We start from the raw sequence: 22,973 nt of genomic DNA on the forward strand, positions 1-22,973 counted from the left end.
CTGAATAAAGTACTTGCGTTTTAGATAAATTTAATTTATATCCTGAAAAATTCCCAAACTGGGATGCCAATTTATCAATTGCAGGAAGTGCCGTAACAATATATTTTGTGACAACAATAATATCATTGGCATAGACCAGTGCTCTATACTCCATATGCCGGACTTGTACTGGTGTTATGTCTTTAAAGCAATTCAACTTGTTCAGAAAAAAATCAATATAAAGAGCAAATAATAAGGGTGAACAGGGACATCCTTGTCGAGTACCTCGACCTATCTTAAATAAACCCGAATCTTGTCCGGAGATTTGTATGCTAGCTTCCGGACTAATATATAATGTCCTAACTGCTTGCCGTATCTTAGGGCCAAATCCCTTCCTTCTTAAAACCTCCCACATATAGGGCCAGGAAACCCTGTTGAATGCCTTCTCGGCATCCAACAGGATTACCCCCAATGTTGTATCTGTTGCTTGTGCCCAATCCAGAAAGGAGATTACACGCCTCACATGATCTGCAGTGTCTCTGCCGGGAATAAACCCATGTTGAAAATTGGAAACCAGTGCAGAGATGACCCCAGCTAGGCGATTTGAAATAACCTTAGAGTAAATTTTGCTATCCGAGTTGATTAATGATATTGGTCTGTATGACGTAGGCAATACAGCAGATTTATCTTTTTTCAAAAAAACAATAATAGTGGTTTTACGCCAAGACACTGGCGCAATCCCTCTTTGCGATGCCAAAAACAGAATCATAAATTCTGATTTTAACACTTGTCGAAAAGTCCTATAAAATTCAAGGGGAATGCCATCGGGACCGACAGCCTTACCTGCTGCTAATGACATTATTGCTGCCTCTACTTCCTCCCAAGTAATGTCTACTTCTAGTTGTTCTACTTGTTCCTTTGTCAATTTTTGAGTTTCAATATCAGCACAGAAATTATCCAATTTCTCTTCAACTCCGATAATAGCATCTTCTGTATACAGCTGATGATAATATTTGCTAAACACATCAAGCACTTCTCTTGGCTTATCTACAGCCTGCCCAAGATGATCCTGAATCTTATCAATCCTATTGGCTACCTCTCTCTGATGTAGTCTTTTTGCCAATATTCGACCAGAGTTTTCCCCTATTTCATACAATTCAGCTCTATATACGGCAATTTTAGTGGCTAATTTCGTGGCAAAATTCTGATATATACTCATTTTTTGGACCGCTATGTCCCTTACAATTTGTTCAATATTTTGGCCGTTAGCAATGGATGTATGACGTTACAACGCATGCTTTTACACCGCATGCCGTTACAACGCATTTTTTACACCGCAAGATCTGTTACAACGCCAGCCTTTACAACGCATGCTTTTACAACGACGTACACTAGATGGAGTGCTGACATTAGAAATGTATAATTTACTATTCTAACTCCAGTCCACGTTGCAGTAGGGAAGGTGTTTGGATAGTAAAACTACACTATTTCTAATGTTAGCACGCCATCTAGTGCATTTCGTTGTAATGGCATGCATTGTAATGGCATGCGTTGTAACAGATTTCGCGTTGTAATAGTTTCGTTGTAATGGTAGTGCGGTGTAAAAGTTGCGTTGTAAAGGTTGTTCACCGTTAGCAATAGCCTTCATAAGTTCAATTTCATATAGCCTTAATTTGTTCATCCCATCCTGAACTTCACAGCGCAATTTTCGCTGTTTATTAATAGAGTACCTTAATGTTTTCCCCCGGACCCCTGCCTTAAATGCATCCCAAACAATCGGGTCTAAAGCAGACCCCCGATTATGATTAAAAAATTCAGAGATCCATTTACATATGTGCTCACAATAAACAGAATCAAGCAAAAGTTTACGCTCGAAAGTTCAAGCTCTTAAAGCTGATCTGCAACTAACAGTCAATTCCAGCACAATAGGATTATGATCTGAAATGATTTTAGGCTTGATATCGATCCTGGCATTTCTTGCTTTCTCTGCTGTAATGAAAAAATAATCGAGACGCAGATGTTTCCTATGGGGTGCAGAATAAAAAGTTTCCCCCAAGGCACCTTTACCATTATCACACCAAACATCCACTAATCCCAGTTCTCTAGTTAATCCTCTGGTGGCTTTGAAAACTTTGTTTTTTTTCCCAAGATACGGACAATCCCTTGTGATATCAAACCCACCTGCCAAATGAAGGTTGAAATCCCCACACAGAATCAATGGAGATGGCCATACCTCTAGCTCAATACTCAAAAAATGTAGCACGTCCGGGTCGTCCAGATTGGGGCCGTATATTGAGCAAATTGTCATTGGGGTACCCTCAATCCATAACTCAATGATAACCCAATGCCCCCAGACATCATCTTTGACACGTTTACAAGCACCCCAACCAAATTTTTTCAAAATAGCTACTCCTCTAGTTGTCGAACTTTGTCGTGTACATACCAAGAGCTCCATACCCAGCTCACTCAGCCACTTCCGGTTATTCCATGCAATATGAGTCTCTTGTATACAGAGCAAATCCACTTGCATTGAGGTTAACATCTGGACCATAATCCCCCTTTTCTTTTTTATCGTTAAAACCACAGATATTCCATGAGCATATGGAAAATTTACACGCGATAAAAATTACTTTAAACTTTCCTTGCTTATTTAGTCCAGACCCTGAGCTATGTTTTAATAATAAAAAACACATACTTTTGAAAGATTTAATCACCAAACCTTTAGAACCTTTAGTGCCAAGCGCATGCCAGACCCATACTGTGCTGTTCCTTGCCCCACCACCCCAACCTCCCTTACCACCCCAAGAGCACCCTCCCCCCACCCGCACCCTCACCCAAAGGAGGCATAAGGACTGAGTAGTCCTCCCAATGATGGTGAGAAAGGATTGTGAACACTCCTCTCACCCCCCACCCCCGGCATGAAAAAAACCTAAAAGAAAAAGGAAAACAGCCGTCCCACTATATTGTATCTAAGAACTCTTTTGCAGCAATCTCAGAGACAAAAACAAGTTTTTTGTCTTTGTGAATAATTTTAAGTTTAGATGGATAAAGTAAAAAGGCCAATGCACCTTTGCCTTGAAAGAGTGGGATTAGTTGGCGCAGATGCCACCTCTGTTGGACTGTGGCCTGACAAACATCCGGTCGCACAAAAAATTCACAACCCTTCCCATTACTGTTCCGATCTGGCCTTGCTAGATCGTACAGAGATTCCCGGAGTAGAAAGTTATTTAAACAAATTAGTATAGCCCTGGGTTTCCCCTCTGACCCCCTTATACCACCCCGCAGATGGAAGGGGAATCTATGTACCCTTTGCAACTCTACTTCCCACTTCCATTGACTCAACTCGGGAAAGGCTTCTGAAAATAAGTCAATGACAAACTGTCTTATGTCTTTGCCTTCTTTCCCTTCCGGAACACCTAGTACCCGTAGATGGTTCCTTCTAGATCGATTCTCTAAGTCAATGAGCTTCCAATTAATGTAATCTCTCACGGAATATAGAGAGGTTATATCCGCTTTCTGCTGTCCAATCTCATCCTCAATTATAGATATTCTTGCCTCCGCTTCCCCAATCCTTGTAGACATCTCTACACAAAACTTGGCGACGCGACGCACTGTATTTTGAAGTTTACGGGCTGCACCCTGTGTGCGCAGTCCCTCTGCTTTAGTTTCCTCACGATGTGTCATTATGGCTTGATAAATAGTAGACAGTGTGATCTCCTTATCTGCCGCAGCACCACATGCTCCGACGCCACCAACCGAAGCTTCATTCATCTCCCCAAGCTGTGGTGAAAATGAGTATTCCCACACCAATGTCCCAGCTTTATCAGGTATTTCCTTAGAGGACGGCTGGGAAGCGTCCCTTGCTTTACGCACGGTTCCTTAATTGACATGAATATCCAAGCCTATTTCGTCATTATCCTGCAAGACAGAGCTAGTCTCACTTCTCTCATCTGCCCAATCTCTTCCAACGCTCTCGTTATCCGAGGAATTTGATGGATCGGACAGGGAGTCAAACTTTCCACCCGAGTCCCCAGAATCCAAATCTTTTATCAGGTCTCTGTATAAATCCTTTGTCATTGCCTCAATTCCTTGTTGTGCGTCCTTAGAAGTGCCATGAATTAAAATTGAGGATGGAGTTAGGACCTCATGAGGGTTGTCAACACCTCCCGTTGTTTGCTGAGGAGGAGCCACAACTTCAGACGCCTCCAACAACCCCCCCAGTTCCTCCACCATATTAATATTGTCCTCCCCAGAAGATATTGCATCCTGGTAACTATCCAGTCCGGCCGCCTTGTCACTACATCCTGGTACGAGCGTTTGCACAGTCTCTCCATTTGCTATTACCCCAGTTCCCCCTCGCTGCTTTAGAGAAGACAGTGGGTTTTGTCGTGTTATAGGCTTGCTTATGACATTTGTCTGTACTGTTGGTGTGGCTGCTTTATTACCAGACAAAAAAGTTCCTGGAGCGACCGATAGATCAGACAAAACAGTATCAAGCTTCTTACCTTGTACATGAGTTTTTTTAAACATCCCCGGGATTTTAGGTTTTTCTGCAGCAGCCTCTCCAATCCGTGTTGACCCAGTGGTAGAGCTGTTCCTTTCCTGCCTCATACCAGCAGTGCTGACTCACCTGTCACTCGGAGAGGCTGTGGCACATGCAGGGGGGAGTCAAAATATTTGCTGCTGTCGCCCGCGTCTTAGGTCCCTTGTTGGTGTTCTTGGGCGCCATTGCCGTCTGCGCGCTCCGGTCCTGAGTTATGAGCGGACCCGCCGAATAGCCAGGAATCACTCCCCCCGCTTCTGCCTCAAGCCGTTGCCGCCGCTGCTGCCAGAAACCAAACGTGCCGGACCGCCACCGAACCACAAAAGTGCCACGTTGCCGGGTCAGGTAACGTAAAAGCCACAGCATATCCGATTATTGTGTCGAATCTTTCTGCGAGTGATGCCGATTCATTATTCACCAGGGGTTAGCAGTGGGGGATTTATCGCCGAGGAGCGCCCACAGCCTGCCTCATACGGTCGCTGACACGACCGCCATCTTGCCTAAAAAAAAACAAAGTGCGGGCTCTCGCGCTTCGTTATTATTTAGCCCCCGGGTGGGACAAGTCCCGGGGGCATGCTGAAATATAATCGAAGGGGCCCAGGGGGACCCCCTCAGCCCCGGGGACCACGACCCCTGGGGGTTATTTTTAATAAAACAATATACCTCTTTGGGGGTGCTTGAGCCCCCCCACACGCCCTGGGGACCGCCACCTCCCCGGGGCACTAAAATGCTAATTTGGGGGTCCGTTACAGACCCCTGAGCCCCGGGGACCACCACCTCTCTGGGGGTGTGCATGTTATGGGAGGGTGCCGCTCGACCCCCTCCTGGATCCTGTGATGGCCCTGGGGACCGCCAACCCCCAGGGCCGGTTCCTGCAGCGTCCTGGGGTGCTCACCCCGGGACACTGAAGTTTGTAATGGCAGGGCGGGAGCCGTGCGGCTCCCGCCCTGTCATAGCAAACACTGGTTTGGATTTTGGAAGAGAGAGCAGTAAACCTGCTCTCTCTTCCAAAATCCAAACCAGATTGCTTTTCCACACGGGGAGCTGCATGTCAGCAGCTCCAAGCAATGTCGGCTCCCGCTGGAGGCGGGGAGCCGGCTTGGACCGTGGGGGCATTGGGGCTCCCTCCACGGTCCTCAACGAAGAGGCAAGGCCCCGGGGATGGGGTCCCCGGGGCCAGAAGTGACCCGGGAGGGGGGCCACGCGCTCCCCCTCCCCCACAATTGAATTGTTGTTTTTTTTTAAACCACACAAAGGCTGGCCCCGGGGCATGGGATACCCGGGCCATAAATGGCCTGAGGAGGGGGGCCATGCAGCCCCTCCCAAAGATATTAAATAAATAATAAACATTGGCCATGCCCCAGGGGATGGGGTCCCCAGGGCCAATAAAATAGGAAAGGAAGGGGGGCCATACAGCGCCCCTTCTTCATTTTTTTTATTTTTTTAAAAGACCGGCATCGCAGAGGCCCCGCCCCCTCCCAGCAACACTCTGCAAACGCGACCTGTGGCACTTTTTAAGTTGGGAAATTAATTCCCCTTCTATACGGGGGTCCCTGGGGGCCGACTAGCCCACCAGGTACCTCCAGTAAGCGCCACAGGGCTGCGTTGCAGAGAGGTGGTCCAGGCCACGCCCCTTTTTACACCTCTCTGCAACGCAGCACTGTGGCGCTTAGTGGAGGTACCTGGTGGGCTAGTTGGACCCCAGGGACCCTCAGGATTCAAGGGGACTTTATCCCCCAACTGAAAACGCGTCACAGGGTGCGTTTGCACAGTGGTGAAGGGAGGGGGCGGGGCCTGAGGTGGCATTTGTGCAAACACGCCCTGTGGCGCATTTTAAGTTGGGGAATTAATTCCCCTTCAATCCTGAGGGCCCCTGGGAGACAACTAGCCCACCAGGTACCTCCAGTTAGCGCCACAGGCCTGCATTGCAGAGAGGTGGTCCAGGCCATGCCCCTTTTTACACCTCTGTACAACGCAGCTCTGTGGCACTTACTGGAGGAACCTCGTGGGCTAGTTGGTCCCCAGGGACCCTCAGGATCCAAGGGGACTTTATCCCCCAACTTAAAACGCGCCACGGAGCGCGTTTGCACAGTGATGAAGGGAGGGGGCGGTGCCTGCGGTGACATGTGTGCAAACACACCCTGTGGCGCGTTTTAAGTTGGGGAATTAATTCCCCTTCAATCCTGAGTGCCCCTATGGGCCAACTAGTCCACCGGGTACCTCCAGTAAGCGCCACAGGCCTGCGTTGCAGAGAGGTGGACCAGGCCACGGCCCTTTTTACACCTCTCTGCAACGCAGCTCTGTGGCGCTTACTGTAGGTACCTAGTGGGCTAGTTGGACCCCTGGGTCCCTCAGGATTCAAGGGGACTTAATCTCCCAACTTAAAACGCGCCACGGGGCGCGTTTGCACAGTGGTGAAGGAAGGGGTCGAGGCCTGAGGTGACATGTATGCAAACACGCCCTGTGGCGCATTTAAAGTTGGGGAATTAATTCCCTTTCAATCCTGAGGGCCTCTGGGGGCCAACTAGCCCACCAGGTGCTTCCAGTAAGCGCCACTGCGCTGCGTTGCAGAGAGGTGGTCCAGGTCGCGCCCCTTTTTACACCTCTGCAACGCAGCTCTGTGGCACCTACTGGAGGTACCTGGTGGGCTAGTTGGACCCCAGGGACCCTCAGGATTCAAGAGAACTTAATTCCCCAACTTAAACGTACCACGCAATGCGTTTGCAAAGTGGTGAAGGGACGGGCCGGGCCTGAGGTGACATGTGTGCAAACACGCCCTGTGGCGCATTTTAAATTGGGGAATTAATTCCTCTTCAATCCTGAGGGTCCCTGGGGGCCAACTAGTCCACCAGGTACCTCCAGTAAGCGCCACTGCTCTGCGTTGCAGAGAGGTGGTCCAGCCCACGCCCCTTTTTATACCTCTCTGTAACACAGCTCTGTGGCGCTTACTGGAGGAACCTGGTGGGCTAGTTGGACCCCAGGGACCCTCAGGATTCAAGGGGACTTAATCCCCCAATTTACAACGCGCCAGGGGGCGCATTTGCAGAGTGGTGGAGAAAGGGGGCATGACCTTTGTCCACCTCTCACCAATTCCACTGTGTGGGGCTTACTATAGGTAAAAGGTAGGCTAGTTGGCCCCTAAAGGACCCCAGCAGTGAAGGGGACTTCAATCCCCATCCAAGAGCGTGTCAGGGAGCGCGTTTGTAGAGTGGTGGGCAAAGTAGGCGTGGCCTGGTACGAGAACTTACCAGTGCTGCTGTGTGGGACTGACTAGAGGTAATAGTTTGGGAAGTTGGCCCCCAACGATGTCCTTGGGGGCCAACTACCCCTCTTGTTACCTCCAGTAAGTCCCACACAGTGGGATTGCTAATATGTCTTCGGAGGCCATGGGCCCCTTTCTCTACCACTCTTCAAACTGGCATCGTGGTAGACTACAGGATGGGGGATGAAGTCCAATCTAGTCCTGAAGGAGTTTGGGGGCCAAGAATCTCTCCTGGTACCTCCTGTAAGTCCTACGCAGTGGAATTCCTGAGCGTTGGTTGGACGCCCAGCACCCGTTCTCCACCACTCTGCAAACGCGACTACTAGTTAAAGTAGCATATTTCTGCACCTCTGATTTAGAGGTAGTTTTAATCTCCCTACCCTATTATCTACTAGGGCCTTACAGAGGAGGTCATGCTAATCACAGGGGTACCCCAATGCATAGTGTTCCCTAGTGTATGTAGGTGTTTTCACTGTATTCTAAGTGTGTTTTAGCATAGCACTGGCTCTAGGCCTGGTTAGTCAGAGTCAGTTACCACCAGTACCCATCTGAAAAAGTTGAGGGCACAGGATGATTTTCCAACAGGGCTTCTTTCTGCTCCTCAGTTGGTTCTTTCTGCACATGTCTTGCTTCTTCCTGCACTTTTCTTCGTCTTTGTGTACTTCTGTTGATCTTTCTGCATTTCTTTTGCTTCTTTCTGTGTGTTTTCTTCTTTCTTCACATGTCCTACGTCTGTAGGCATAGTTAGAAACTAGCATTTAAAAAACCTTTGAAATTCACTTAAAAAACCTTAGGTTTCAGGTACGTTATAGTTAGAAATGTACATTTAAAAAACCTTTGAAATTCACTGAAAAAAACATATGTTTCAGGCACGTTATAGTTAGGAATTAGCATTTAAAAAACCTTAGAAATTCACTGAAAAAAACATAGTTTTCAGGTACATTATAGTTAGAAATGTGCATTTAAAAAATCTTTGAAATTCACTGAAAAACCATAGGTTTCAGGCACGTTATAGTTAGAAATTAGCATTTAAAAAACCTTAGAAATTCACTGAAAAAAACATAGGTTTTAGGGAAAGTTATAGTTAATTGGACATTTCACTCGTACAAAACCAGAGAAATTCCCCCGTTATAGTTAGTTCAGCTAACTATAACGCGTGCCCCCGCAATGCACTGCTGATGACGTCACATATTACAACCCTTATGACATGGTCAGGGACATCACTGATGACATCACTGATGGCATCTGAAATGACATCACTGATGACATCATCCATGTGATAAATTGATGCATCTTCTCACACCCTAATATAACCATCGATACACCCACTCTAAATTACAGACTGCCACTCTCAAAACCATAGATAACCCATATAGACACTCATCTAGCTATTCGCAAACCCATACAGCCACTTAAACACCAACAGAGAGACGGATACAGACATTCACATAGTTTAGTCACTAACCCATGCATTCAGTAAGATACGTTTGATCACTCACTTATAGAGTCATTCACGCACCTACTAAATCATCCATTCAGACACTTATGCGCCCACTCATTCTTCAATAAGCCTTTCCCGATATATATATTAAACATATTTAAACTTTACAGAAACACACAGTCACTGGATGATGTCATCAGTGATGTCATTAGAAATGTCATCAGTGATTTCATCAGTGATGTCCCTGACCATGTCATAAGTGAATTAATATGTGACGTCATCAGCAGTGCATTGCAGGGGCGCGAGTTATAGTTAGCTGAACTAACTATAACGGGGGAATTTCTCTGGTTTTGTACGAGTGAAATGTCCAACTAACTATTACTTTTCCTAAAACCTATGTTTTTTTTCAGTGAATTTCTAAGGTTTTTTAAATGCTAATTTCTGACTATAACGTGCCTGAAACCTATGGTTTTTTAGTGAATTTCAAAGGTTTTTTAAATGCAAATTTCTAACTATAACGTACCTGAAACCTATTGTTTTTTCTGTGAATTTCTAAGGTTTTTTAAATGCTAATTTCTAACTATAACGTGCCTGAAACCTATGGTTTGCTCAGTGAATATCAAAGGTTTTTCAAATGCAAATTTCTAACTATAACGTACCTGAAACCTATGTTTTTTTAAGTGAATATATATATATTTTTTTTTTTTCAACAATACACTCCCTCTTCATGCAGAATAGGCTCATCATGGAGAGCTCTCGCTTAGCCCCGCGCTGTCTCGGAGAGAAGCGTCTCAGCCAGACCGAAAAAGTTGCATGATGAGCTGAGCTTAGGTTGTGAGATATGAGCTCACTGCTGAGTGCAAGCCAGCTTTTTCAAGGGCAGGGAAGTGAATCCAAAACCTGTACTCTTTTCTTTCTTTGGGATATACCACCCTATCACTGTGTTAAACAAGCAACGGAGCAAGAGGTGCAGGAAGACGGCAGCAACAGGAGAAGGAGGGGGTGGAAGGGAAGATGCAATAAACGACGGGTGCCAAAGCTGAAAACACAACCACAGTTTAACACGAGCAGGAAAGAGTCCCCGAAACAACAGATAAACAACCAAAGCATAAAGATAAAGTACTTGGTCCCTGCTCCATGGGAGGAAACAAAAGCCAAAAAGGTGGGACAAAGAGAAAGGATTGACCACTAGTAAGCAAGGATTTTTTAAGGACACTGTAATAAAAAATGAAAAGCTGTAAGCCCACAAATAAGAATAAACTAAAGTATATACAACAGGTCTCGAAATCTTGACCTAATACTAAAGATTACACAAGAAGTCTTGAAAGCTTGACCCAAAAAAATCCAGATTATCTGTCAGTTTGCTTGCAAACCTTTTTCTACTTTCCGCGACTACTCATGCAGAAATTAAGGAAAGGCATCATTTTAAGTTGACTACTTAATTTGTTTGCACCCACTGGCAAATGTGATTCATCCCATGCTTGAGTTTCAGAGGACTCCTAATTTTCCACTCAAATTGCAAATTTCGCCCTAGTGGCACAAATGTGCCACTGCAGTAAAATAATAACACACTGTGGCAAAGCCTATATGCCTGGCGTTAACTGCCAGATTTTTGGCTTTGTCATAGATTGATTTGCTTTGTTATTGTTTTTGTAAACTTTATTGTTGGGGTTGCTGCTGGGGCCTCATCAATATAAAATAAAAACATTGGCTAAGAGCACAACCATTTTGTAGTTTCAAAAGCACACATTGCCATTTTAATCCCTGGCACTGGGTGGAACTACTTTGTGTGTGGATGTGCTCTTTGTGAAAGAGCGTTTTGCTGTCACTCACAGTGAAGTTATCCTGTGGCTAAAGTGGACTGCCTCACTGCCTCATGCTGTACCCTGTAGTGGGTGGAAATAAAATGAATGAAGAGGCCAGGCTGAAAGCCCCTGTAAGTAAGTATATTCTATTTCTATGTAATGTTAGTAAAATTAAATGTTCTTGGCTAAGACAGTCTGATTTGTACCAGATTTGTAGGAGATTATAAGCTTGAAGCCCCCCATATTATTCTGTTTAATTGAACAATAATACTGCATGTTTGAAAGCCTGCAATGGTGCTACCCTGAACCCTGCTCCTGATTTCAAAATTCCCACCAAACCAAGTATGTTTCCTCTATTGGAGAATTGTGTTACGAGCCCCCGTTGCAAGTGTTGTACATGATTGGTAAAAGTTGTTTACTAGCAGAGTACTCTACCCATGACCGGCAAGTGACAGATGGTTGGATATTGGCCTGTCGCCAGCCCTACATTGTTTGACTTCCTACTGTAAATCAAGGGGGGGAGAGAATGGACCACTTGTCCTGTGTGACCAGGGTCTTTCGGTAGTGTCCGTCATAAAAAACCCTCATACATGTACACAGGTCGATGGCGGTATATTTTCATTCTCCGCCTTTTGTGTACTGTTTCAGCATCATCATTGGATCTTTTTCTTTGTAAAATGCTGACCTCCGCCTGGAGGGAGACCTGCTGGTACTATCAGTACTGGTCAGAAATAGAGGTGAAATGGTGCTCGTGCTTTTGTGAAATAATTAAAATCCCCATATCACTTGTATCCTCAATGATTTATTAGGGAGGCAGTGAAATGGGAGATTAAAATGGGTGTCGTGCGTTTTTAGAACGAGTTACTGATCTAACGCACTCTTTGAATTCCTACTGACCATTCCTCGTACATCCATGCATGTTTGTTATGACTGGGATCCCCTTTCACTCCAAAGTCTGCAAGTAGGTGTGTAGGATGCTTTTAAATAAATGTGGTGTTGGGACACCCTTGGTGTTAGAAAAAAGGATTGTTTTCCTTGCATGTGTGTGTGCATGCATATGTGGCATGTGTGTAGCCTGTAGTTTGTGGGTTGCCTTAGACATTTGCAAACCATGCTGATAGTTGTTCCACCGCGTCATGGCGCTCTTCTCTTTCTACCATAACAAGCCATTTGAACCTAGTTCTGTGTCCTAATTCTAGTTATGTGTGTGGTTCAGGCCATCAAACTCTACCATGTAGTAGGGAGGGGCTCTTTGTGTTCCTCTGCGCTAGACTGAGACACTTGGGACTGGTCTGTCTGTGGCCCTCGAGAGTCTAAACAAGCATTTGCAAGGCAATAGGTCTCGCATTTACGCAAGTTTAAGCTATGACATTGTAAATGACAATGCTTTTTATTCATGTTTTCAAAACGAAAACAAAAATAAAAGGCATTGTTATTTGCAATGTCAATAGCTCAAACTCGCGTAAATGCGAGACCTATTGCATTGCAAATGCTTGTTAGATTAGTGAGTAGAAACGCTCTCTTTCGGCCCGCGTGGCAAATTAATTAAATAAACAAGCTCGCCCTGCTAAAGTGAAAGCGGACCGCACTGCAAATTTAAAAAAAAAATAGTGCTTACCGACTTATGAAGGAGACCGTGTAATGCCACAATTAAAAGATCCATTCCTCATGGGAGGTAACAAATGGCGACAGGGCGGTAACAAGGAGGGACTAACAAGCCTCATTATCAATCGGAAGCCAGCATTTACCAAGGACAATTACACCAACCAATCAAAAATATGGGCGGAGAGAAGGTGAGGCTTCCACAGCATACTCGACCACTGCATGCCTTGCAGAGCAAGCAGCTTATGCACTCTGCCGCTAGGCTCGACCTAAGAAGGGCATGGCCACTGCTGTCACCTGAAAAATACACTGCATCCTGTGTCCCTCATTAGCAAGAGAGCAAGCAGTGAAGCCACTGCAGCAATCGATTAGATAAGTAGTAATTGTGGAGGAACTCCAACTTCTGTTGAAGTTTGATGGTGGTATAGTTCATAAAGGCTAGATCATCGATGAGACAAGAAATGTGCATTTCATTCATTGTAGGTGAGAAGGAGGAAGACTGTTCGAGGAGTGAAGGGAAATCAGCTAGATATAAGGAGAAAATACAGGAGTCAAAACTATCTCAGTCTGTTATTGGGACCAACCCTTTGTGATAAACAGCCTGTAGTATATCTTTCTACTTTGGCCTATTTTGAGAGGTGCAGAACTAATGATAAGAAACTGGGAGGAACATTCCAGGCTGCTAACTTCCTCTGCAATCGCTGACAATGTATCAAGTTGAAAGCTAAGCATAAGTACACAATGCAAAAAGAAACATTTCAGTAAAGTTCAGTTACCTTCGTGGCCAAAGAGCAAAGCACTGATCCGTGGTTGAATGACCCGCTAGAAATCCACCTTGGTCTTTTGCAATCAAACCATTATCGACTATCCAGTTTTGGAGGCATTGTAGAATAATAATTGAAATTACCTTAGGTTGAATGTTTACTAGACTGATTAATCTATAGTTTGAATAAAGAGTGGCAGCACCTTTAAAAAAAAAATATTTCCAAGAATCAGGACCATGACCTGTTTCTCTTATCCACTTGAAAGAAAGAATGCATTTCTCTGTCCTCCAATTTACATAGGATTTTATTACAACAGCTGGGAGATTGACGGAGCCAGCTGCACACCTTAACAAAGCTTTAATTATATCTGGTATTTTCTCAACAGTTCACTGATATTAACATAGATTGTGTTAGTTCTTGCTGGTAGTGGATTCGATCTAACCACAGAAACTCAGAAGGTGAGAAATGTAGGCCTCCTCTAGGATTTAGCAGGCTAGCTAGGATGGGTATACTGTGCTACCTCTATTAACTTGGTTCCAAAACCTACTTAAATCTTCAGAACTAATACACTTCAGACATAAAGGGGTCTATTAGTATGTCGGGCAGATCGCCACTGCCCGCATGGCGGTGGCGATCCGCCCGACATTATCCCCCGCCCGCCTCCCATTTCCCCCTCGCCATATTATGATGGCGGGGGTACCGCGGCGGACGGGAAGACCGTCCGCTGCTTTTCCGCCCAGTCGACTAGTCGACTGGGCGGACAAGGGTTGCATATGGTGGCGGTGTCTGCTAGACACCGCCATCCATATTACAATGGCAGCGGGAAGCAGCATTCGGAAAGGCATGCAGTCTTCTCAGTTGGGTGTTGGGGGGCAGGGGGGTGCACATGGGGGTACCTATGGTACCCCCCTGCATTTGCTGGCACAACGTGGCAGGCACCGTGCAGTGCATGCCACGTTGTGCATGCAAATGCAACCGCCCGCCACAATGTTGTGGATGGGGGATACCACCGCCACCATGGTGGTCGCATCCTAATTGCCGGTGCAGGACCGCCGCACCATTGGCGGCCAGTCCCTGCACCACTAGGGTGGCGGGCGAACGAAAGTGCGCCCGCCATCCTAATAGGCCCCATAGTCTGCGTTTTTATAAGAAAATATTATCTTTTATTCACATAGGGTTGATTTTTTATGACTCTTAAGCAACTTTAACTTCTGATTTGGTAGTTTCCTAGAGTCGTGTTTAGCTCAGCATCTGAAATTTTCTAACTTCTCTGTTGGTGCTTGACATTCTAATCCATTTAATCCATCTAATTGTTAACTATTTTGGATAATTCTTCTATGGCTTTACAACGTTTGAGGGGTACTTCAAGGTAAGATAAAACCTCTTATCACAGAATGAAATACCACATACGTTTTTCATGCTAGTGGCAAAATCTGTTTATTTAGCCAGGAGGGTTTGATATGAGTATGGATTCTGAAAGTGTTCTCAGTATAACCTAGTGTTTAGCCAATGAGGATATTCCATTGTGACTGATGTAACTTTTGTCGATGAGGCTATTTTATTGAGTGACGTAACTTTCAGTGTGAGGTTCAAATATCCCTAGGTTCAAAAAGACCTTTAGAGGCCAATGATCACTTCCTTCATATTTTAACATTTTAAAACTTAAGGCTGCACCAATGAAAAGGACTGGCCCAAAGATATAATTGATTGGGAATGGTTGGTGGCCATAGTGGAAGGTTTACCAGGAAGGCAAATCAGAATGACTGTGTCAATTTAAGCAGATCAACCCATTATTGACCAACAATTTGCACATGCCAGTCAACAACTAGGGGCCATATGTATGATGCCAATTTGCGATCGCAAACCCTGAAATTTGCAGAATTTCAGCGTTTGCGATCGCAGATTAGCAGTGTGCAATGTATCACACAAAAACCCCCTCGCAAAATAAGGAATAGCAAATTTTGCGATTCCCTATTTTGCGATTGCATTTAAGGAATCGCAAATTGCGATTCCTTAAATGCAATGTAAGAAGCACAAAAGAAAGTGCGATTTGACCTTAAGGAGTCACAAATTACCACCAACTTCAAGTTGGTGGTAAATTGTGATTTCACTTAAAAATTCAGTATTTTGCAGTTTTTTAAAGTGCGATGTGGCGCACATACATGCCCTTAGGGCATGTATGTGTGCCACATGTGCACACATGCACATTTCAGGGGTGCAACAAGGTGTCCTTTTGACACCCTGGCACCCTTGAAATTGCATTCTCAATTTGCGATTCTCTAATTGCTAATCACAAATTGAGAATGCCTTCCCATTCATTCCTATGGGCCTCCTAGCCCATAGGAATGAATGGGAAGGTATTCCTTATGTGTGAATCTCAATTTGCGATTTGCAAATAAGGAATATGTGGGATTCGCAAAATTATTTGCAAATCCCACATACATTGCATTTTGCGATTCTCAAATTGCATTTAGCTGAAAATCGCAATTTGAGAGTCGCAAAACTCTATTTTGATACATATGGCCCTATGTGCTTTTGAATTGCGGTAATATTGTGGGTGGCACATGGCACAAATCCAGTAAATTACTCATATGGTAACCCATTTTTGTTAGAGATAGTTTCAAATTAAAACCTCCTAATATTAGAATAGGAATATTGGGATTAATTGAGACAATATTGATAATATCCCTTTTCATAGCAATCATATAAGCAGATTGTATTGAGAAATCTGAGACGTGTACATATACATTTATCATAATTAGGACTGAATTACAAAATGAGCTATATATTTTATCTATATTTTAGAGTCCACATGCAGTCAGTGCTTATAAAGGCAACTGATTTCGCAGCTTTAGGTGATATCAGTGTAAAAAGAGCACCAAACAGTTGTCCGCAATGTGAAGATCTTGAAGTTTTGATAATAGAAGCCTTAGTATTGGGTCACCCTCATAACCATGTCTTCTGTAACAAAATAATGTTATTTAGCTGAAAGATACCATCCCAAATTGACCTCCTTAACTATGTAAACGTTGCTGTGAATATTGCAGGGAAGGTGACATGGAACCCAAGGTTCCTAAACATTATGAGACATTGTCGAATAATGAAATGACTGACTGATCCAGTGGACTATTCATCATATCTGTCCCTGTTGTTACCCCACTTGGTGGAGAGTGAAGGCATCCAAATAGTGTCATTAGCTATTACCACCATACACTGTTGGGATGAAAAGCTCAATGATGGGCAATCCTTTTCACCGGTATGACGAGTGGAACCAAAGTCTGTGAGAACCAGTCCTACCTGGTTGACAGTTAGACCTCAATAGAAATTTAACACTTGGAGAGTATGTTGAGCAGGCTGTACAATTTCTTCTTGAATGTTACTACTAGGCCTTACGCAGAGGATTTATCTGATACCTGCTGGATTATTAATTTGACCATGGACGAGTAGAGCATTACTTTGGTAACCTCGCAGCCAGACAAGTTTTTATCAAACTTGATCTGCTTTATATCGGAAGATTTAAAACCCTTTAGCTGTAGAATCCGTTTTAAAAGAGCTAGAATTTGGAAGCGGTTAAATAGCTGCGGTTTCTAAGCTTTCTTCTCTTTTGTGTCAATGTCCAGATAGAAGTAAAGATCATCTGTATTTTTAAGATGATAACTGACACTATGGTTTCCTGGGGTTATTTGGACTGTGACTTTCCTCCCCCTTCTCAAAGCCCTTTATCTTACAATTTTGATTGCTGTATTAGAAAGTTGGTATTCATTTCCCCAGAAATGTCTGTGGGGAACTGCCCCCAAATTAGGATTTATTTTGTAAGAAGCTTTAGTTTTTGTTGTGGAGTCTTTTGCTGCTGGAGCAAGGGTTGTCTCGGACACCTGGGCAGAAGAACCTTTTGATGGGGGAGTTGATGTAACTGGTAGAATTTCTTTGTTTAATTTCGCTTTTTTCTTTGTGTGCTACATCCTTTTGTAGGGCAATAGAAATGGCTCCAATGTAGATATTTTGAATTGTACTGTTGACATTTGTTTTTAATGAACATGGGTTGCCTTGAGATTTATAGTGAAGGTGCTGCTTGCTTTGTGACTAGCATTAAAGCAGTATTACTATCTTTTTCTGCTCGTAGTTTTACATTGGTTCTGCTGACGTCTCTGTGACCAGTCCAACCAAGGATGGGAGGCAGAGGTTAACTTGGCATAATTCTTTTGTGATCTTCTTCAGAACATCTGCCTGATGTTGCTGATTTTTATTTATAACTATCACAGCTGCCAACATCCCCTTCAGAGGTCCTTCAATCAGTAGAAGCATGTCTAACATTGAAGGACCCATGTTTAGCCGTGATGTAAAACTTGCGGTATCAAGGAAATTGAGATGAATTCGTGAAATATAATTGGTTGCGAAATAGGGGAGCTTGATATATAGTTACTAGGTAAGCCTTAGTAATTTTGGTGTTCACCTTGGAACTTAATTCTTTGCTAAGGTGTGGAGAGGAAGAATAGCAGTGGCAGTGGCCCTTCGTAGGAGAAGAAAATGAAAAGCGATAAGGATCTCCAATGTTTAACTCTCACAGAGATTTGATTTTTAAGGAGCTGTTGAATTCACTGTGATCTCAGGTACAGGCCATGTTGCAGTCTTTTAGGGCTTAAAATGAGGTCCATGAACTGTGTGCTAATTGTATCAGAGGAAAGGATGTTTTTTCATAGAAATCAGGCTATGAGAAGGGTCTTATACAGGAAGAAGAGGGATGGAGTTTAACAGGTGAAGATAACTCTCCTTTTGTCCCGGTCACTGGACAGTGTGCTGGATCTCAGAATGAAATGGATTCCAAAGCTGATAGTGCGGGCAGGTACTTTGACACTGACCACAAGCACCTATATGTCCTCTTCTTTTACATTGGAGCGGTAGACCTAAACCGCAACCTGAGTGAGACGAAGATCCATCTTACCATTTATTTCCACTTTACTGAATTTTGGAATTTACATTTTTTTTAAACTTTTATGTATAGGTAATTAGTTGTTTTAAATATCCATATTCTTGGTAGGTGCATCAACCTCCCGCACATGAAACAGAGGGTTTTCTCTTCTGTCTCTGCACAGACTCCTCAGGCCCCCCTCTGGCTTAAGGTTATTGCAGTTGCTCAAGTGGAAATCAAACAGGAAATGTATCCAGTGAATCAACACTCCCATTCACCCCTTAACATTGTGTTTTGCTGATCAAAGCCTTTAGTCACTAGTGCTCAATGTAGGTTTTTATTCCCTCTCTGTTTCTGCTACTGAAGGGTTCCCACTTTACTGAGCTTTGGGATTTGAATTTTTGTAATCCTTTATTTATGGGTAAGCACCCAATTCATTCTTACTCGATTTCCCAGAGAGGTGATCTGCGTATTGCTGTTCAGTAGGTGAAACCACACCATCAAGCTACACAGAGCCCCGCCTCACTCTCCCATGAGTGTGGCACCGATCTTGACCAGTCCTGCCCCTGACCCCATGACTCACCATAAATTGTGGCTCCAATGTGGTAACCTTCAGCCTCACCGGGAGAAAAAAGTCAGGAACCAAGAGCTGGGTGTGGCCGGTCCAGGGCCAGAGGGAAATTGCAGACACTGGCTAGAACGAGAGCAGGAGGTGAAATGTGGGAGCAGTCAACACAAAGGCATGTGTGTGGTAGGCACACAAAATGCAGAAGCGCACTCATCCACTTACAAGGCTCTTTGGAATGCAGTTTCACACTATGAAGGGCTCATACAGTAGCACTGCAAGCTCTCCTGAAAATGCTCCTCTCCTTTGTCTTTGTGATCAGAGGTGCTTCAGGCTTTCAGTTACATTTCGTGCTGCTGAGTATCCACCACCAGCTCAACAACAAGGTCACATCTCCTAGTAGAATCCCTCTATTTGTTGTTGTTTGGCACAGAGCCATTGCTTATTAACCGTGATGCCCATGTTTATTTATGCCTACAACCCCTACATCTGTTTCACACTTTTTAAAACCACATCCTATCTTCGACAGCCCACCTTGACCCAGATCATGTGCTACCGGAAACTCAACTGTATTCACAGAGTCCTGCAAAGACAGGCACTAGTGCTGCCACCAAAGGGCTCAAATGAATTGAAGCTTCTAAAAAACTGCAGGTTACTCTAACCTTGTGAAGCAGAACAGACATGTGCAACTTAGGTCATAATATAGCTCTGATGCACATGGGTTACTTTTGCTGGGTCTCAATGCACACAATAAGTATTAGTTTTGCATAACCCCCAGATTGTATAGAATTATTTAACATTTGAAACTTTTACAGTAATACCAAACTATTGAACCTAACTGTAAATAAAAGTCATTTTTATATTAGGTGGCACTGACTGCACAAATTAATGAGTATTTTTTAGCTTTACCTTTACACAAGCATCTTAACCTGGATGACCCTTCAAGAGTAAATCTTGCTTTTCAACCTCACTTCCCCCAAAATATCAAACCCTTCCAAGGAGGTACTTAGCTTTAGTGAGCTAACAATAGTCGGGTTGCTGCAATTGCAGGGACCAATGGCAATACTTGTTAGAAGGAATTACCCAGCTGCAGCTGAACTTTTTCAGTGCTCAAGAACCTGAAGGTATAGTATATCATGGCATTACTCCAATAGATGTATACCTTCGTTGGATTACGCCATGGTTTCATAAATAGCTGAATGGGATGCTGGGCATCTCTATTTGAGGCAGAAAAACCATGTTGACAATAAAGATCAGCATGTGGGTAGGTGTATCAGAGAAGAACTTTTTCTGTAGAACCCCTGATTAATGGTCTTGCCCTCTTTGAACTAGCTTTCTAGAGAATTCTGTGCAGGAAATTCACGTGTGATGAAATGTGTCTTATTTAATTTCTTAATATGAACTATTGTCTCCTTTTTCCTGATACAGTGAGACCAAACGTAGTGAAAATTCCTTCAAATCTAGAAGTGGATGTGCTGGATGTTACCGAAGAGTGTCATGATGTCAAATTTATCAAATCGCGTACGCTACATGAGGTTTTGGAATTTGAGCACACATTCCCTGTGGTTGTAGAACTCCTAGAGACTCCAGAACAACTTTCGATATTTAAAAATGACTGGTTCTACTCCCTCAAAAGAGGTCAAAAACTTATATTCCACAAAAAAGCTTCTACCTGCAAAATTCTCACATCCTCGAGTAAGGGGAAAAGGGAATCACACTTTTTTTTGGTTTCAACCAACTATAATGGAAAGTTTAAAAGAAAGCCACAGGAGTTCCCAACTGCCTATGACTTGCTTGCAAGCCTGAAGAAGGGCACAGTGCTGCAGGTTGTAGTAACAAAGGACTGTGATTGCTATGGAGATGAATTTCCGTCTCTTTGTGCTGGTGACCGACTAAAAGTAAACTATCAAGCTGGCAACACCACCATTGTGGATGGGGTTCCTCAACAGACAGAGGCGCTTGCTTGCACTAGGGAATGCAGCGATGATGAAGATGAGCCTGAGAAAATCCTGCTACCCCTGTATGTGGAGGGACGCTTTTTAGAAGAAGTCACTGATAATAAGCGGTACACCATCACCAGCTTACTTGAGAATTTTAAATTGCCATGCGAGTTCAAAGTTGCTGTGAAAGACGCTACCATGCCAAACGACAACTTAGGGTCTTTTGTTTCTCTCAGATTAGAAGAAATTATTCAGGAACCATTTGTAGTCGCCAGTTTTCTTAACGAGCCATCCGTTTGCTTTGACTTGCCTCTGAAATGGTTCAATATGTCGCTTTTCTTTACCGAGGATTTGCCACCAGTAGCCAGAGAGCTGACGTCCATTTCCAAAGTGGAAGAGGTGACAGATTCCTTTTATTATAAACTCCGGAAGTTGTTTCCTTCAAGTGAACCACCTCCACCGAGACCACCAAAGAGACAAACAACAAACAAACCATTGACTCCAAAGGAGGTTCCTGAACCGATGCAAAGAAAGGTGAAGTGCAATCTGGGGATAATTTAAAGGTAGCTGTTTGGGAGGCCCAACTACTGCTGTGGTGGAGTAAAAGCCCCATCACACCAGTGCACTTGAAATGTAACATGTCACGTACCCACCAAACAAATATCTGGACTTGTTGAGAGGTTTCTCTGAGCACACCAGTGATAATTGCACACGTTGACAGGGCTTAAATTGGTGTTGAACCAGAATGCCTATATTGGATGCCATTTGTGGTATCAAAACTACTGCACTGTGGTCTTCTTGATGGAGAGTCAACAGTGGCTCTCGGATTGGGAACACCACTTTCTTTCACCCTCACACAATGCATCAGTATGCAGAAATGATAAAAAAGGTACAAACTAGTGTTTTTGGGGCCGATGTTCCGTCACTGCCCTCCTCATGTAATCTAACTATTTCCATATTTTTCTTAACCATACATAAAGCATGGCATCTGTGAAAAAGCAAACTTGGTTACAAGATGCCATGTTAAGTAATAATGTGATGTAATGCCTCTTTGTGGTTACAATGGTGGAGATTTATCTAGCTCGTGGTATCTATGTTTTAATCACCCACAGGGCATTGCACCAGGACCGTAAGATCGATAATGCCAGTAGCCATTGTAAAACTGTTGCTTATGTGTAAAAGAATCTTATGTAGTACACCAACAATGCACTCCCTATTTTGTGGCAGCAAGTGAATATTTTGTGGCCAGGCAGCCACAAAATATTGCATAGATAAAAGGGCCTGTAGTGGCCTTCAAACATGGACCGGTTTTTGTTTTACCTGCCAATGTAAGTTTGCTTCCAGCTCAAATTTGTAAGGGGAACCACCAAATCCCCAGCCCTCATATTTGATGACAGTAAGTTGACACCATTTGTAAGCTATGTTAGGTATTTGTATACCAAGCCTAGCTGGGTGGGAGGGAAGTGCTTTAAAGGGTCAAAGGCAGAGATGCAGTCAACAAGTTTTTGGAGGGGTATCTGGATTCTGAGTGCAAAAATGGACTGTTACTCTGGCGTGATATTGTGTTCTTTAAAGAGGCGGGTCTTCAGCTCACTTCTTTTAAATTGCCTAGTGCTTCACAGCTCTTCAAATAAACCAAACTACGTGATTTAGGCATGTTGATGCAATGTGTCAACCAACAAGGGTAATACCTACTGTCAGCTACCAGACTCATGCTGAGACTGAAAAATAGCCTGTATTTATACAAATTTCCACGGTCAGAGTTGAGGCCTCTACAAACAAAGGGACATATTTACAAGGAGTTTGTGCCACCGCTGCATCATTTTTTTTCATCCGACAGCAGCGCTGTCATTGCTCCATATTTACAAGGTGACGCATCCAGGCTGATGAGTCACTTTTCGTCGGACTGCGTCGTTTTTGTCCTTCTTCTAAATCTGCTGCGTCATGTTAGTTTCAATATATGCTGGGTAGGCATTCCCACCTAAAATCCCCTGTAAAACCAACGCAGTAGTATTTATGACTTTTTCCCAAAGTGACAGATCTTCGGAAGGCGGGCCACTGAGCTTGAGATGTGCAAAAATTCCTACGCTTCTAAAACCCAGGCGTAGGAATGGTGCATTGGCAGGTTCAGAGGAATTTGACCAGTTGAAGTGACTTGAAACA

At 43.9% G+C, this 22,973-nt stretch overlaps 1 protein-coding gene across 1 annotated transcript in view; it reads left to right on the forward strand.

Annotated features, from left to right (window-relative positions):
• THEMIS2 (thymocyte selection associated family member 2) overlaps positions 1-22,973 on the forward strand; it is a 279,768-nt gene that overhangs the window by 217,193 nt on the left and 39,602 nt on the right. The window contains exon 4 of the mRNA XM_085647570.1: positions 20,299-21,344. Coding sequence (XP_085503696.1) covers positions 20,299-21,344 — 1,046 coding nt within the window. The remainder of the gene's footprint in view (positions 1-20,298; positions 21,345-22,973) is intronic.

This window comes from Triturus cristatus, chromosome 3_2, assembly GCF_964204655.1.
Source record: "Triturus cristatus chromosome 3_2, aTriCri1.1, whole genome shotgun sequence".
Classification (NCBI taxonomy): Eukaryota; Metazoa; Chordata; class Amphibia; order Caudata; family Salamandridae; genus Triturus; species Triturus cristatus.